This window comes from Pleurodeles waltl, chromosome 10, assembly GCF_031143425.1.
Source record: "Pleurodeles waltl isolate 20211129_DDA chromosome 10, aPleWal1.hap1.20221129, whole genome shotgun sequence".
Taxonomy (NCBI): domain Eukaryota; kingdom Metazoa; phylum Chordata; class Amphibia; order Caudata; family Salamandridae; genus Pleurodeles; species Pleurodeles waltl.
The window spans coordinates 599,343,202-599,359,338 of record NC_090449.1 but is presented as its reverse complement, the minus strand read 5'-3'; the positions used below and the strand labels follow the sequence as shown (position 1 = coordinate 599,359,338).

The 16,137-nt window shown below is 47.2% G+C and overlaps 1 protein-coding gene across 1 annotated transcript in view; it reads right to left on the bottom strand.

The window, feature by feature from the left end:
- VILL (villin like) overlaps positions 1–16,137 on the bottom strand; it is a 240,640-nt gene that overhangs the window by 27,677 nt on the left and 196,826 nt on the right. The window contains exon 16 of the mRNA XM_069211055.1: positions 7,226–7,370. Within this exon, the coding sequence (XP_069067156.1) occupies positions 7,226–7,370 (145 nt within the window). The remainder of the gene's footprint in view (positions 1–7,225; positions 7,371–16,137) is intronic.

Sequence of the window (16,137 nt, the reverse complement as noted above, 5' to 3'; positions counted from 1 at the left end):
TTAAAAATCGCTATTTCCGACTAGCAAAAGGCCTTCTTGATACATCTGGCCCTTAGACACAACATGAGGTGAAGATCTTGAGTGACGGCGAGTGGTCCAAATACCTAAAATATATCCCCTAATCTGCAGTTTAAATTCATTCAATTCTACTACTGGCATACAGTTGTTATAAGACCAAGAGAATAAACTGCATGTTCTCTTGGCAGATGTGGGCTGTCCTAGATGTTATGTTAATGGTGCAGAAGTTTTTCACGTGGTGTGGGGATGTCCTGCGCTGAATGTATATGGCGATTCTGTTTTCCAATTTACAAAGGAGGCTATGGATAGAGATATTGTGAGCACACCTGCTGCATGTCTGCTGGGACTTTTTCTCAAAAACTAAGGCCAACAATGTGACTGGTCGGTTTGTAGAACTAGTGCTTATTCTAGTTATGCAAAAGATCTCTAGGAGTTGGAAGAATGTTGATGGTCCCAAATGTTGGGCATTGTATCCTGAGGTTAAAAAATGAGCTGAATCCATGGAAAGCATGCTCGAAAAGGAAGGCTGGAAGACCTTTAGATAGCTCAATGTAACCCACATCTGGGGTAATATTACTGAGGCAATTCCCGTAATTGAAGGAACTGGGAGGGTGATTCCAGCTGATGCTAGTTATGTTGAAGAATGACCACCATATGTTTGTTCCTGGGAGCAGGCGAAGATAAACAAGTTGCATACCTTTGGCAATACCTTATTTGGTAGAGTCTATACCTAGCTGCAGACCCCTTGACTTAGAATTATCCCAGGAGTCAGACTTGATCCAGAATATTTTTTGTGAGCAATACCCCTGGGCACTGGTAAGTGGTGTTGATTGGCTCTATGTGCATCCTCAGCGTTGTCCACGCCGGAAGTGACATTCATGGCACCTATGTAGCTGGCACCCAAGAGTGCTATCGTCGTTTTTTTTGTGTTTTTTTTACAACTTTCCATGCCAGAAGCATGGAGCCACGAATAACACTGATCACTGTTGTGGAAAACTTCGGCCCTGAAAGAGATACAACCCTGTCCGTAGAAATCCAGGACTGGAACTACACATGCTAACGGAGTGGTCACAGCTTTGGCTCTGGTGGAAGGAGTGTGCAAGTACTCAGGGGGTTGCTTTGTGGCCAACACATAGCAGATTTTAATTAATTGCATCAACCATCTGGAGATGGTCCTTTTCTGCACAGCACAACCCTTTTGAGCTCAGATATACCCCACAAAGAGCTGATCGTCCATCCGGAATTCCTGTGCGTGGTCAAGGTAAAACAACACTTGTTTGGGGTCCAGATGACAGAGACGCTCCTCAACCTTGAAAGGATGAGGGGGAAGGAAGAAAGTAGGCAAGGTGATGGACTGACCTCCACACCTACATGAAAGGACCTGACCACCTTTGGAAGAAAGAGGCACATGTGCGAAGCACCACTTTGTCAGGATGAATGGATAAATAGGCCGCTTAGATGATGAGGCCTGTAACTCACTAACTCGTCGGGCAAATGTTAGAGCCACGAAGAAAGCAGTTTTGATGGCGAGTAACCGCAGGGGACAATTGTCATGTGGCTCAAGGGCAACACACTTTAAGAATGTAAGCCCTAGATTCAAGTCTCCCTGAGGCATGCTAAAAGGAGAATAGGGAAAAAGATTAACTAAACCGTTCAAGGATCTATGTAAGGAGGTTAAACTGAGGAATGCAGAAATGGCAGAAAGATAACCTTTAAGAGTGCCCTGAGCAGAGCTCTGCTGGGCAAGAGAGAGAATGAATACAAGAATCTGAGAAAGAGAAGCAAAAAGCGGATCAACATTTCTGTCGTAACAGCAAGGTACAAATTTCTTCCAACGGCAGGCGTATTCCGTCTTGGTGAAGGAACGCCTGGCTGTCAAGATAACATCAAAGGCTTCATGAGGAAGGTCGAAGGCTGTCACCTGCCGCTGCTTAATCGTCACGCAAGAAGGTGGAGACTGGACAGGTTCGGGTGGAGAACCCTTCCCTTCTGCTGCGACAAAAGATCCTCCCAAAGGGGCAGCCTGATCCGAGAACTGATTACCATGCCCAGTAGCTCAGGATAACAAGCTCTCCGTGTCCAATCCGTAGCCACAAGGATATCTTGGGCCCAGTCATTCTTGATCTTCTTGAGAACTCTGGGCAGGAGTGGTAAGGATGGAAAGGTGTATAAGAGGCCTGAGCTTCTCTCTACACGAAAAGCGTTGTGAGCGAGAGCCACCTTGGAAACTCCAGTGAGCAAAATTGCTGATATTGCGTGTTCTTTGTGGAGGCAAACAGATCTAACCAAGGCTCTCCCTACTGCTTAAACATTTCTTGTGTCACCTCCGAATGGAGACTCGGTTTCTGATCCGCTAAGCATCTGTGGCTGAGTTTGTCCACTATGGTGTTCAGAGAATCCGCCAGATGCTGAACCACCAGGGAAATTGCCCTGATGTTGCTGCATGTCCAGAGATGCAGAGCCTCTTGACATAGGGTCTGGACCCCACCCCACCCCATCCTGTCTGTTGCAGTACCACAAGATGGTGGTGTTGACCATAAACACCTGCACCCGCCTCCCCTTGATGGAAGGTAGGAAGGCCTAGAATGCCAGTCAGATCACCCGTAACTCCAGCAGATTGATGTGGAGTCCGGATTCTGCTAAAGTCCAGAGTCCTCTGATCTCCACTTCTCCAAGATGGCCGCCCCATCCTAAGAGTGATGCATCTGTCACTATTGTGAGATCTGCTTGGCAAATGGAGAGGGTTCTGCTGCTGACCCAAACGTGGTCCGTCAACCACCACTGCAAATCTTTTGCAGTTCCCGACAAGATCTGGACCATGTCAGACAGATTCCCCTAATGCTGTGCCCATTTCAACTTCAGGTCCCACTGCAGAGCCTGCATATGCCACTGTGCATTCATGACCAGCAGGATGCAGGAGACCATACGTCCCAGCAGCCTCAGACTCTGTCTCACCGAACTCCAAGATAGGGGCTGAAACATCAATATTATAATCTGATTATCCTAGACTCGCCGCTTGGGCGGATAAGCCCCAAACTACACCTTGTCCAGAACAGCTCTGATGAAAAGAGGCACTGGAAAGAAAGAGTCAGGTGAGACTTGGGCACGTTTGTAGTGAACTCCAAAGAATGCAGGAGGTTCAACGTAGTCTGGAGGTGGGAGATGACAGCCTGCACGAGCCCACCTTCAACAGTCGTCAAAGGAGAAGACTGACACCCCTGATCTCCACAGATGAGCTGCAACCACCGCCATCACCTTGGTGAACACCCGAGGGGCGCTGGTAAGGTCAAAAGCAAGGCAAACTGAAAATGGTTGTGGCCGACTGTGAACCGCAGATAACATCTTTGGGCAGGCAGAATGGGGATATAAAAATATGTGTCCTACAAGTCCAACTCTACCATCAAGTCTTCTGGGTCCAGGGCAGACAGAACCTCAGCCAAGGTGAGCATTTTGAAGTTCTCCTTCTTGAGGAAATAGTTGAGGGGCTGGAGGTCTAGGATAGGACGAAGGCTTCCGTTCTTCTTCGGCATCAGAAATTAGTGGTAATAGCAACCAAGACCTACTTCTGGTGTAGGAACCCTCTTTATGGCTCTCTTGGCCAAGAGGGCTGCAAATTCCTTGCAGAGAAGAAAAAGAAGATCCTCCATCAGGATGTTTTGAGATGGTGGCATGGGGGAGTAGTCGGGGAGGGAGTAACCCTTTCGGACCAACTGCAAAACCCACCTGTCTGATGTTATGGACTGCCAGTGGGGCAGGTGATGACGGATCCTGCTATCAACTAATTGCCTGTCATGGGATAAGGGCCAATTAGGAGGGTTTGGAGGTTGCAGCTGCGGGAGGGGTGGTGGACTGACTGGCACAACCTCTGACTGCCTGATCCACATTGCTTGTATATACCACACCCTCGGCTGTGCAGGGCTGGGAAGCATGCATAGCACAGTGGCTAGGCGGAAACTGGCACAGTTGGTAGCCCCTCCTGAAACCATAAAGGGGGTGAAAAGCAGATTAGAGGTAGAGCAGGGCAGCAAATAACCCCATGGTCCAGGCCATAGACCGACTGTCCTTAAACCTTTTGAGCTCTGAGTCTGCTTTGTCTCTGAAGAGACGAGAGCCATCAAAGGGCATGTCCGTCAAAGACAATGTGATATCCCTCGAAATGTCAGTAGTGTGTAGCCAGGATTGGTCCATCGTCAACGAAACCGCTCTGCCTAGCTAGTCAGTCGTGTCAAGTCCATATCAAATTGTGAACTTTGCTGCATCTCTCCCGTCTGCTACTGCTTGTGGGAGCACGGCCAGGGCCTCCTCTGGCACTGCAGGCAGCACTTGTGCAACCGTATCTCACAAAGCGTGGGAGTAGTGGCCTAAAAGGCATGAGGTCTTCACAGGCAGAAGAAAACATTTTCCTCCCAAGTGTTTTCAGTCTCTTGGATTCCCCATCCAGAGGAGCGGTATGGAACGTGACAGGGTTCAGATGAAAGGTGGAAGCCTACCCCACCAAACTCTCAGATGGGTGTTTGGTGACGAAACTCGGGTTCACTGGGGCGATGGTGACAGGTGATTGTCCTGTTCACAGGAGCCCCTGCGTTGGGTTTGGACCAGGTACCCAAAAGGACATCAGTGAGGGCTTAATTAAATAGGAGGAGCGGGTTCAGACAGGGAGACTCCGGCTGAAGCACCTCCCTCAAAACATTAGTCTTGACCCCCTCCGAAGGCAGCGGAAGGTTGAGGACCTCGGCAGCCCTTGGCACCGCCATCGCAAAAGATGTTCCCTCCTCCATAGCCATGGTAGGAGAAAGTACGCAAGCATATGGGGATGTATACAGGCCACTGGCTTCCCTCAGTTCCTCCCACTAGTCCATATCTTGTTCATAAGGTTAGATTTCATGGTCCAGTGACCCCTCCCATTCCTCCCTGAGGGCAAGTCCAATGAATTCGGGCTCAGAATCTGATCTGGGAGGCAAAGCTCCCAATGACGTATCGGAGTCAGGGATTAAAATGGGGATGGCACCACCTGTGGGTGCTGGCAGCGCTGGGAGCATCGGCATCGGGACTGGCACCAGGGAAGGTTGAGGTGCCACGACTGGCATCGGTCTATATCCAGAAGTGGATCATTGGGGCCCCACAGAAGCTGGGGCCAAAGCTGCCAGTGTAGAACCAGCAGGGGCCCCTGCCAACCTTGGGAGGCCAAAGGCGCGTCGGAAGGGTCAGGTCCACCAAAAATGGCGCATGTGGTGTCATAAAATTCCTTGAGTTGGACGGTGGTTGCCCCGGTTCCCTGGAAACTTGGCGAAATCCGAAGTTGGCCCAGGCACAGGCTCAACAACTGAGCTAGTCCTGTAGTCCTGGAATGCTTATGCGGAGAAGTTCAAGCACGCTTTGACTCCATCTTCTTCTTGTGTTTTGAATTTCCCGAATGTCCCGAAGATTTAAAATGGAAGGACGACCTCAGAATCTGCGACTGATCATGGACCTTCTTGACTACGACCTCGACCAGAACAGGGATGCACGACAGGCTGCAAAGAACTTGAAGAAGCGCCCCCTCAAAGCCTTAGGGGTTCATTGCGCCACAGTCGGAGTTCAACTTTGATCATGGTTGCACTCGAAGCACCACTGGCAAAAAAGATGCTGGTCCATCATCGAAACTGGCCAGTAACAGGCACCACAGAACTTGAAGGCAGTATTCATAGATGAGATTCCCCCCACACAAGGAGGTAAGCCTCAAAAACGTTTGGACAAAACGTCGAAAAAGGCACAGTCAAAAGAGGTACTTCTTCCCGGATTGATGCTGGCTAGCATGGAAAGAAAAGAACTGACGTCAATACAGCTGGGTGGTGCCTATATAGCTGCTGCGTACGTCACTTCCAGCACAGACGGCACCTGTGACTCATGCAGAGTCAATCAACGCTATCTACTGACGCGCAAAGATGTTGCTCATGAAAAGTCTTCTGGATCAGTCTGATGCCTTGGATAATTCTAAAGTAAGTAATCTGCAGCTAGAAGTCTCTAATAGATATTAAACATATGCTTATGAGGTTGTCTGATTATTTTTTCTCAAAAGGAACCCCTTTCTTCCATAAATGCATGTAAGATTAGATATACTCTCTATAGATATAGGCATTGCCCCAGAGCAACCTTCACAAGTGATTACTTGATTATTTTTATTTGATTTCCATGCCTATCAAATCAGTTGATTTGTTAATGATTCCAGCATTTTGGTCAAGATATAGATGCTGTGCAATCATGTGATTATAACCCAACCATGGGTGAGCCGCAATACTGTATGCTTCATATGATCATCTGCGTTTTCTATGGACCATGTTTATGATAATGATTTGGCATCAAGTTGTTATTCTTAACATTGTCTGAAGGTATGTTACAGGACTAAAGGTGCTCCAGTTAATACAATAATTTTTTTTATAAAAGAAAGACTCCTAAAAAAACTATGTTGGTATTTGCATGGGTATTGTTGCAAAAAAAGTAAAGGAGGTGAGGTAAGAAACAGCAATTCTGCCTATTAGCGACAAATGGAGCTGATGCCAAAAGCCCATCAAAACCATTATGAGAATTAACAAATCAAACAAAATATCCAATAAAGAAGTATTTTCTGGTGCACCCGTTTTTGGCACAAAATGTTAAATTAAAGGCGTGGTCTTCTGATTCCTTCAATCAATGTTTTCTGTAGTTATATTCCTGCTGTCTGCCTTCGTTTCCTATTCACCTTCTGTCCACGACCGCAAAACGTCCACCTAATCTCATTGTTCTATTATCTGTTCTCACAGGCCCACTTGCCTGTCCCATTGGTAGATTCCCTTTGTTCTGTTCTAGTTAGTGGGCAACGGCAGATTCCCTTTTCTCATTTCTTTTCCCAGACCAGTGAGGGACTCCCCCCTCACTGCTTTCTCAACTGCCAAGCTCCCTCACTTTCCTGCCCTCTCATTCCTGCAAGAGTGTCTCCTTGGTGTCCCTCATCCACTTCCACTGCTTTCTATTTGATGCTTATTCCATAAGGGTACAAAGTTATCCTCCTTTCTACCTTTAATTTAGAATTTTTTAGAGATAAATGTATTCGCTTGCTCAGATACTGATTAGAAGCATTTAGTTTAGAACTGTTATCTTTACAAATATTCCTGTAAAAGGTTTACGATTATACCCTCCAAGTGATACCACACTGTATTTCTCAATTAAAAATTGAGGGGGGACTACAGACCTCTTCCCATGTGTCTAGAAGCATAATATCATCCTCGTCTAGGTCTTCTTGGGCAAAGTCCACCACCTCAGTCATTATAAATCGTCCTGTCTGATTGGAGCACTCGAATAGCCGGGGCTGGTACTGTACAACTTTTTCCTGGAACCTGAATTAAGTACAAAACACATTCTTAAAAGGGTAATAACACCATGAATGACAGGAATCAATTAATGAAGATCTTCAAGCTTTAACCTACACTGTTCTCTGATTTAGAAAGGCAGCTTATGCAACCCAGTTACACTGCAGACCAGACAATTTATATACTGTAGATTCAAACTTTCTTAAGGTGTTTATGATTAGAGGTAGCCTAGCAGGTATGTTGTTGGTTCTAGAACAAAGGGTCCAGAGAAGATAAAAATATATGAACCTTAATATCAATTACCTTAGAAAACAAGCACTGGCAAGGCCAACAGATCAAGCTTATAACCGAAAGTGTCAATTCGGTCACTGGTGAGTTTAGGCATTCACTAAGTCATCATAAATGCATCATTGTACTTGTGGATCTAAGCATTCACTGACATTTATGCATTCGGCCACCTGTTCTTCCACAGTATACCGCACACAAACTACACACATATGGAAGATAAATTAAAAGAGTAAAAGTAGAAAACAAAATAACTGCCGCTGCATTAGCGGGGTGGACATAGTCGACATATGGTAGCAATGTGAATAAAAAAATTATAAAACAGTTGCCATGTTTAGAAGCAATGTGTTGTCTATGTTGGCTCAGTAAACTGCACTGGTCACAGTGGGTGGTCAATTTAGGATGGGATTGCACATAGTGTATCGTTGTACCAATCCAAGGTTGCTTACATAATGATTCTAAACACTAAGACCATCTGGAAAAGGTAGAAAAATGATACACTACAGAAAACACCACCTCAGGAGGCCAGCCCGGTTTAGATGCAGTGGCTGCGGTGGTGCAGGACTCAGCAGATGAAATGAGTAGTAAATGAGCAGCTTAGTAGAGAAGTCTGGAGAGCTGGCTGCAGGGCACCATTAAAAAACAAACAAATAAAAAAAGAGAAGGCATCATGGGAGGGGTTCTGTAAAAAGGCAAGACTGAAGTGGGCTGCCTAGTGTACTATGCCCTATTTTTTTATTTAAACATCTTTCTTATTGGGATTTTAAACATGAACATTATAGTCAGGTCTGCGTATTATGATGACACAACAGGTAGCAAGCGATACATATAGAACACATGCTGCACCTGTAGCAAAGGAGTCCTGTTAAACAAGCCTACTGATAGATCAGTCCATATCAGGGCTAGAGCTGTTTATCTACTGTTGTCTCCTCCTCAGGCGTTCACTAGAGGGAGCCTTGTGGCACCCTAGCTGTATGCAGAGTGATAGACAAGGAGGTGACCAGGTTGTAGATCATAGGAAATAAATGGGAAAAAACACAGAACCAAAATGTGAAAAGGTAGGGAGCTGTGGAGAACATGAAAAGGGGAATTCATCTGTTTCAGGAAATAAGGGAGAGTCTCTACGACGGGTATATGGCCGACAGCAGGTTGCAGTGGGCAGGGGTGTTGTTCAGTGCTATGGTTGCCCAGTGTCCTATGAAGGCCCAACGACAAGTGACAGAAACCCAGGGGACAAGACAGGGAAATATGTAGGGGCAGCCCACCCTCACATGTTGCTCCGGCATGTTTCTAGATGCGAACTTAAGCAGCTAGTCTGGGTTGTCAAGGGGAGGTCCCTGCAGTTGTAACAAAACTAAGCTTCTGCTTTGCACCCAATTGCTCTAAAGGGGGAGGGTATCATCCCAAACTCAGTATGGAAAGCAAGCAGCAATTCACCCCAACCTTGGGAAAGGAGGCACTTTATCTGACCTCGTACCTCCTCATCCTGATGGAGCGTCCTACTCTCCAGCTCTGCCAAAGTTGCTACTGACTGGAGTGACCCTGAGACATGGGTCAGGGAAGGGCACGTTATTCTTACAGTGTAGAGTCACAATGGGCTATTTGAGCAGGAGGGCAAGACTGGTGAATGAGGCTGTGAGTTTGGTCTCCTTGGGATGCTTAAACAGCACTAGGGTGCAGGCCTCAGACCTATGGGGCTGATTTAAGAGCCCCTAGCGCCTTTTTGTGGCACATTAGCATCATTTTTTTTTTTACGCTAATGTGGCCCAACAAGGCCAAAACTCCTGCGCCAAATTTAAATTTACAAAGTGGCGCAATGCATGCATTGCGCCACTTTGTAATCCCTGGTGCTACTTTAGCCTGCGCCCGGCATAATGTATGCAAACTCGAAAAAATGGTGCAAACAAATCTTCTAGATTTCTTATCGGCATTTATTTAGGCACTTTTAACGCCTGCTCATAGCAGGCTTTAAAAGGAGGCATGCTATTGTTTTCAATGGGCCTCAATGGGCTTAGCAGGATTAGTGGCAATATTTTTTACGCTAATCCTGCAAAGCTCTGAACTAGGGTAAAAAAACTGGATGCTAGTTCCACTAACTACTGCCATGGTGAGCCGTATTAAGATACAGCACACACATGGGGGCATTAGAGGGGTGCTAAGAGGCGCAAGAAAAGTGGCGCTGCACCCAATGCAGCACCACTTTTCTTCAGTCAGGGCCTGTGTATGTAATGGGGTGTTACATGTGACTCAAACTAGGTGAGTAATGATTTCCGCCCAGTATTGTGAAAGGAAGCGGCATGACTATATCATGTGCAGCATATCAGTGCTAGGCAATCGACAACTGCGTCAGCAAGAGTCTGCTCCAGGAAAAAAATATTTATTTTACTAAGATTGAGATAGTCCCGGTCATTAGATAAAATTAAATAAATTTTAACTTGGCGTTTCTGGACACCACAACACTGCATGCTAGTACTCTGTCCCGTCTCTTGCAATAGAGGGCCCTCTCGAGGTCATTCTCCCATTTGTCCTGCAGTCTGATCAATGGCACGAGTATGTTCGCCCAGCCCCCTTCCCTGCCAGCTGACGAGGTGTCTGCCAGTGCCAATGACATGGAGGATCCATAGAAATGCATGCGTGGGAGTTTCCTCTGATCCAATGCTGCAATTCTGTCGGAGTACTCAGGCCAATGCGTTACAAAGTTGCAATTGTCGTTTGTGGATTTAATTGTTCTGTAATCTCCTCAATAGACAGGAAAAGGCCATCTTGAAAAAGATCACTTGTGGGGTGAGACCAGGCGAGCCCCAGAGCATCAAGCATGATTTTGTTAAAGCGCTCCTGTTGTTCACTAAACTAAGGAGAGGCAAAGCAGGAGCATATACTGGGGGTCTATGAAAGCTGCAATGTAGTTTGAAATTCGGCACCCCTTAAGTTCCCCTGATCAATGGGGTGCCAAATCTTAACAAGAGTGACCCTGCGGCCCAGATCAGATCACCCAGGAGGGTGTTAAGCGTCTGAAAAAAATGAGCGGGGAGGGATGTGGGCAGTTTAGCATAGTAGAGAAAGCTTGGGAGCATGAGAATTTTCAAAAGCACCACATTCCCCTATTACTGAAAGTGGAGGAGTTCTCCAGGAGGCCTCAACTTTTGAGCGCAGTTACTGCTCTAGTTACGTTACCATTGGACAGATTTCAGTCATCATGGTAGACATGAATCCCAAGGTACCAGAACATTGTGTGCTGTCATTGGAGGATATCCCTCCAACAGACTAGTATGATCACCTCAACACTAGGCTGAAAGGGAAATATGCAGGACTTACAACAGTTGACTCCCAGTCCAGGCATCCGGTGGAATGTGCGGAGGACCTGAGCTAAATCCATGTGGTTCATCATCCATCATCACATTCTGCAGGTAGAGCAACATGTTGTCAGCATAGAGAGAAACAGCATGTTTTCTATCAGGCAATAGAATGCCCCCGGTCTCGCTGCAATGATGCAGATGAATAGCCATAGGCTTCACAGCCAAGGCAATGACTGTGAGTGACAGACTTTAACAAGACTGGATATGAGGCACCCAGTCCAGGCTTTCGCTAGGGGAGTTTGTTGTAGGAGGCTGGCCTGGCTTATAGTGGGTACCTTGTGGTACTTACACCCTGTACCAGGTCCAGTTAACCCTTATTAGTAGAATAGAGGTGTTTCTAGCAGCTTAGGCTGATAGAAGGTAGCTATGGCAAAGCAGCTTAGGCTGAACTAGGAGACATGCAAAGCTCCTACTATACCACTTATATCATATAGCACAATATCATAAGAAAACACAATACTCAGAGTTACTAAAAATAAAGGTACTTTATTTTAGTGACAATATGCCAAAAGTATCTCAGAGAATACCCTCACTTAGGAGGTAAGTAATATACACAAGTTGTATGTACACAAACCCAAAACAGGTAAGTAACAGTAAGAAAAGTAGTGCAAACAATGTAGAATCACAATAGGATGCAATAGGTAAACATAGGTCCAGGGGCAACACAAACCATATACTCCAAAAGTGGAATGCAAATCACAAATGGACCCCAGACCCATGGGAGATTGTAGAGGGTCGCTGGGACTGTGAGAAAACAGTAAGGGTGTCCAAAATACCCCACCCCAAGACCCTAGAAAGTAGGAGTAAAGTTACCCTACTACCCCAGAAAGACACAATAGTCGTGATAGGGGGATTCTGCAAGAACCACAAGCACCAGCAAAACATTGAAGACGGATTCCAGGACCTGAGGACCTGAAAAGGAAGGGGACCAAGTCCAAGAGTCGCGATAGTGTCCAGGGGGGGCAGGAGCCCAGGAAACCCCGGATGTAGGTGCAAAAGGGCTGCCTCCGGGTGGAAGAAGCCGCAGATTCTGAAACAACGAAAAGGGCTAGGAACTTCTCCTTTGGATGGAAGATGTCCCACGGTGTGCTGGATGTTGCAGAAGTGTTTCCACGCAGAAATACTGCAAACAAGACTTGCTAGCTCCAAGGGTCGCGGTAGAGGTTTTTGGGTGCTGCTGGGGACCAGGAAGGACCAGGATGTCGCCCCTTGGAGGAGGAGACAGAGGGGGCGCTCAGCAACTCAGAGAGCCCCTGCAGAAGTAGGCAGGACCCGCAGAAGTACCGGAGCAGGCACTTGGAAGTTCTGTGAACTCAGAGTCACAAAAGGAGGGTCCCACGACGTCGGTGTCCAACTCAGCGGGTTGAGCACTGTAGGACGGAGTGCTGGGGACCCAGGCTAGGCTGTGCACAAAGGAATCCTTGGAAAAGTACACAGAAGCCGGAGCAGCTGCAAATCACGCAGTACACAGGTTTGCTGTCTGGCATGGGGAGGCAAGGACTTACCTCTACCAAATTTGGACAGAAGGGCCACTGGACTGTGGGAGACACTTGGACCCAGCTCCTGTGTTCCAGGGACCACGCTCGTCAGGATGAGAGGGGACCCAGAGGACCGGTGATGCAGTCTTTTGGTGTCTGCGTTAGCAGGGGGAAGATTCTGTCGACCCACAGGAGATTTCTTCTTGGTTTCCAGTGCAGGGTGAAGGCAGACAGCAGTCAGAGCATGCACCACCAGGAAACAGTCGAGAAAGCAGTCAGGATGAGGCGCTACAATGTTGCTAGTAGTCGTCTTGCTACTTTGTTGTGGTTTTGCAGGCGTCCTAGAGCAGTCAGCTGTAGATCCTTGGCAGAAGTCGAAGAGGGAAGTGCAGAGGAACTCTGGTGAGCTCTTGCATTCGTTATCTGAGGAATAGCCCAGAGGAGAGAACCTAAATAGCCAGAAAAGGAGGTTTGTCTACCAAGAAAGGAGGTTTGGCTACCAAGAGAGGTAACAACCTATCAGGAGGGGTCTCTGACGTCACCTGCTGGCACTGGCCACTCAGAGCAGTCCAGTGTGCCCCCAAAACCTCTGAATCCAAGATGGCAGAGGTCTGGGACACACTGGAGGAGCTCTGGGCACCTCCCCCTTTCCTTTGTCCAGTTTCGCGCCAGAGCAGGGCTGGGGGATCCCTGAACTGGTGTAGACTGGCTTATGCAGAGATGGGCACCATCTGTGCCCATCAAAGCATTTCCAGAGGCTGGGGGAGGCTACTCCTCCCCAGCCCTTCACACCTATTTCCAAAGGGAGAGGGTGTAACACCCTCTCTCAGAGGAAATCCTTTGTTCGGCCTTCCTGGGGCTGGGCTACCCAGACCCCAGGAGGGCAGAATCCTGTCTGAGGGGTTGGCAGCAGCAGCAGCTGCAGTGGAAACCCCGGAAAGGCAGTTTGGCAGTACCCGGGTTCTGTGCTAGAGACCCGGGGATCATGGAATTGTGTATTGGGGGGACAATTCCATGATCTTAGACATGTTACATGGCCATGTTTAGAGTTACCATTGTGACGCTACACATAGGTAGTGACCTATGTGCGGTGCAAGTGTGTAATGGTGTCCCCACACTCACAAAGTTTGGGGAATTTGCCCTGAACAATGTGGGGGCACTTTGGCTAGTGCCAGGGTGCCCACACACTAAGTAACTTGGCACCTAACCTTCACCAAGTGAGGGTTAGACATATAGGTGACTTATAAGTTACTTATGTGCAGTGAAAATGGCTGTGAAATAACGTGGACGTTATTTCACTCAGGCTGCAGTGGCAGTCCTGTGTAAGAATTGTCTGAGCTCCCTATCGGTGGCAAAAGAAATGCTGCAGCCCATAGGGATCTCCTGGAACCCCAATACCCTGGGAACCTAGGTACCATATACAAGGGAATTATAAGAGTGTTCCAGTGTGCCAATGAGAATTGGTAAAATTAGTCACCAGCCTGCAGTGACAATTTTAAAGCAGAGAGAGAGCATAAACACTGAGGTTATGGTTAGCAGAGCCTCAGTGATACAGTTAGGCACCACACAGGGAACACATATAGGCCCCACACTTATGAGCACTGGGGTCCTGGCTAGCAGGATCCCAGTGACACATATCAAACACACTGACAACATAGGGTTTTCACTATGAGCACTGGGCCCTGGCTAGCAGGATCCCAGTCAGACAGTAAAAACACCCTGACATATACTCACAAACAGGCCAAACGTGGGGGTAACAAGGCTAGAAAGAGGCTACCTTCCTACATTTGTGTAAGGCAGTTTCACCATCCGAAGCACGCATAGAGTTCACATTTCCTCATCACCTCTAATAGGTACTCTCAGTCCAGGGAATGAAATGCCTTTTCCAGATCTAGAACCATGAAAGTGGCCCGAGTGTATAGTCCAGGGAAGACCGCCAGAACCTTGAACAACCTACAAGATTCAATGAGGTGCTTCTGCCCTGAACATACCCGTTCTGGTCAAGGTGTATCGGATGGGGAAGAAAGGGCAACAGGTGATCTCCAGGATGTTACTGAGTCCTATGTAATCTGTATTGAAAATTGCAAGTGGCCTGTAAGCGGAGAGGACAGTGGTGCATTCAACTAGCTTAAAGTTGGACACATGGAGGGCCTCCTGCCCCACTGCGCTATGCCATATGCTGTTAGAAGCGGAAGGACCGAAAACCAAAACTGTGCAAGTGTAGATGTATATGTGCATATGTATTTTTATGTTTTTTTTTAATTACAAGAGTCTTGTAAATAACTAAACCAGGCCACCTAGGACGGTCAAGCGAGGCTTATCATAGCACAAATCTTCTACACCAGGTTCTGACTGAGGAGTATCCAACAACAAAACCCTTACATACTAAGGTAATCTGTGAGATCCCATATAACAAATTACCTGTTTACTGGCTTTAACACAGTATAAAACCAATTCACCCCTAAAATTATTTTGGCTTCAACATGTCTGTTAAAATAAGTCAGGTCTATTGCCTTTGCCGTAACTTTTCATAATAAACATCTCCGACTAGTGGCAGCCAACATTATGTTCCCCAATGTACCAATTAAGCCTACAGCCGCTGTCAGTAACTTTGCACCATAACCATCCCAGGCCTGCTGTATTGAGCATTAGCTATCCACTACCAGGCACACAGTCATGAAATTACAAATACATAGAACAGCATAGGTGGCAAAATGTGGTCTGAGCTATGGGGGCTGACAGGACCGATAAAGAGCTTCTCAACAATTTGAGATACCAATGTTTTTCTCATTATGGCAAATAATGCCCTGAGCCACTAAATGTTTACATAAATCCCAGCTACTCTGTTATGGCTGGCATTGGACTATGGCCCATATTTATGCTCGGTTTACACTGAATTATCGTCATTTTTATTGACGCTAATTCAGCGTAAACCTAACTCAATATTTAGACTTTGGTGCTAGGCACATCTAGCACCAAAGTTATAGAGTTAACGTCGTTTTCTGGATGTGAAAACCTACCTTGCGTCAATGAGATACAAGGTAGGCGTTCCTGTCCAAAAAAGGATGATATGGCCTTAGCTGCATATTTATCCCCCGTGCTAAAATCCAGCACGGGGGGATGGGGCCTTAAATAATGGCGCTAAGCTTGCTTAGTGCCATTATTTAATGCCTGGGCATGGGCAGGCATGAGGGGACCTGTAGGCATAATTCCATGGCAGAGACCATGGAAAGAGCCCACAGGTGCCCTTCCCTGGCCCTAGGGACACCCCCACCCACACCAGAGGGACACCACAGGATGGGGGACCCATCCCAGGTAAGTCCCGGTTAGTTCGTTTTTTATATATATTTTCACGCTCGGACCCTGACTCGGGCCCCCTGCATGGCACTGGCCCCAATGGCCATGCCCAGGGGACATTTGTCCTCTGGGCATGGCCATTGGGGTGGCGGGCATGTCTCCTGTCTTTACTAAGACAGGAGCCATGTCCATGGGATTGTGCGCCAGAAAATGGCACTACACTGCTTGGAGGCTTTTTTTGCGTCTAAATAGTGTAGCGCCATAATTCGGCGCCCAAGCTCCTTTTTCCCCTATGCCTCCCCCACCCTGTTTGCATTCTTTACAAGGATGCTAACTGGGCAATAGCACCGGTTAGCGTCATTCCATAAATATTGGGCC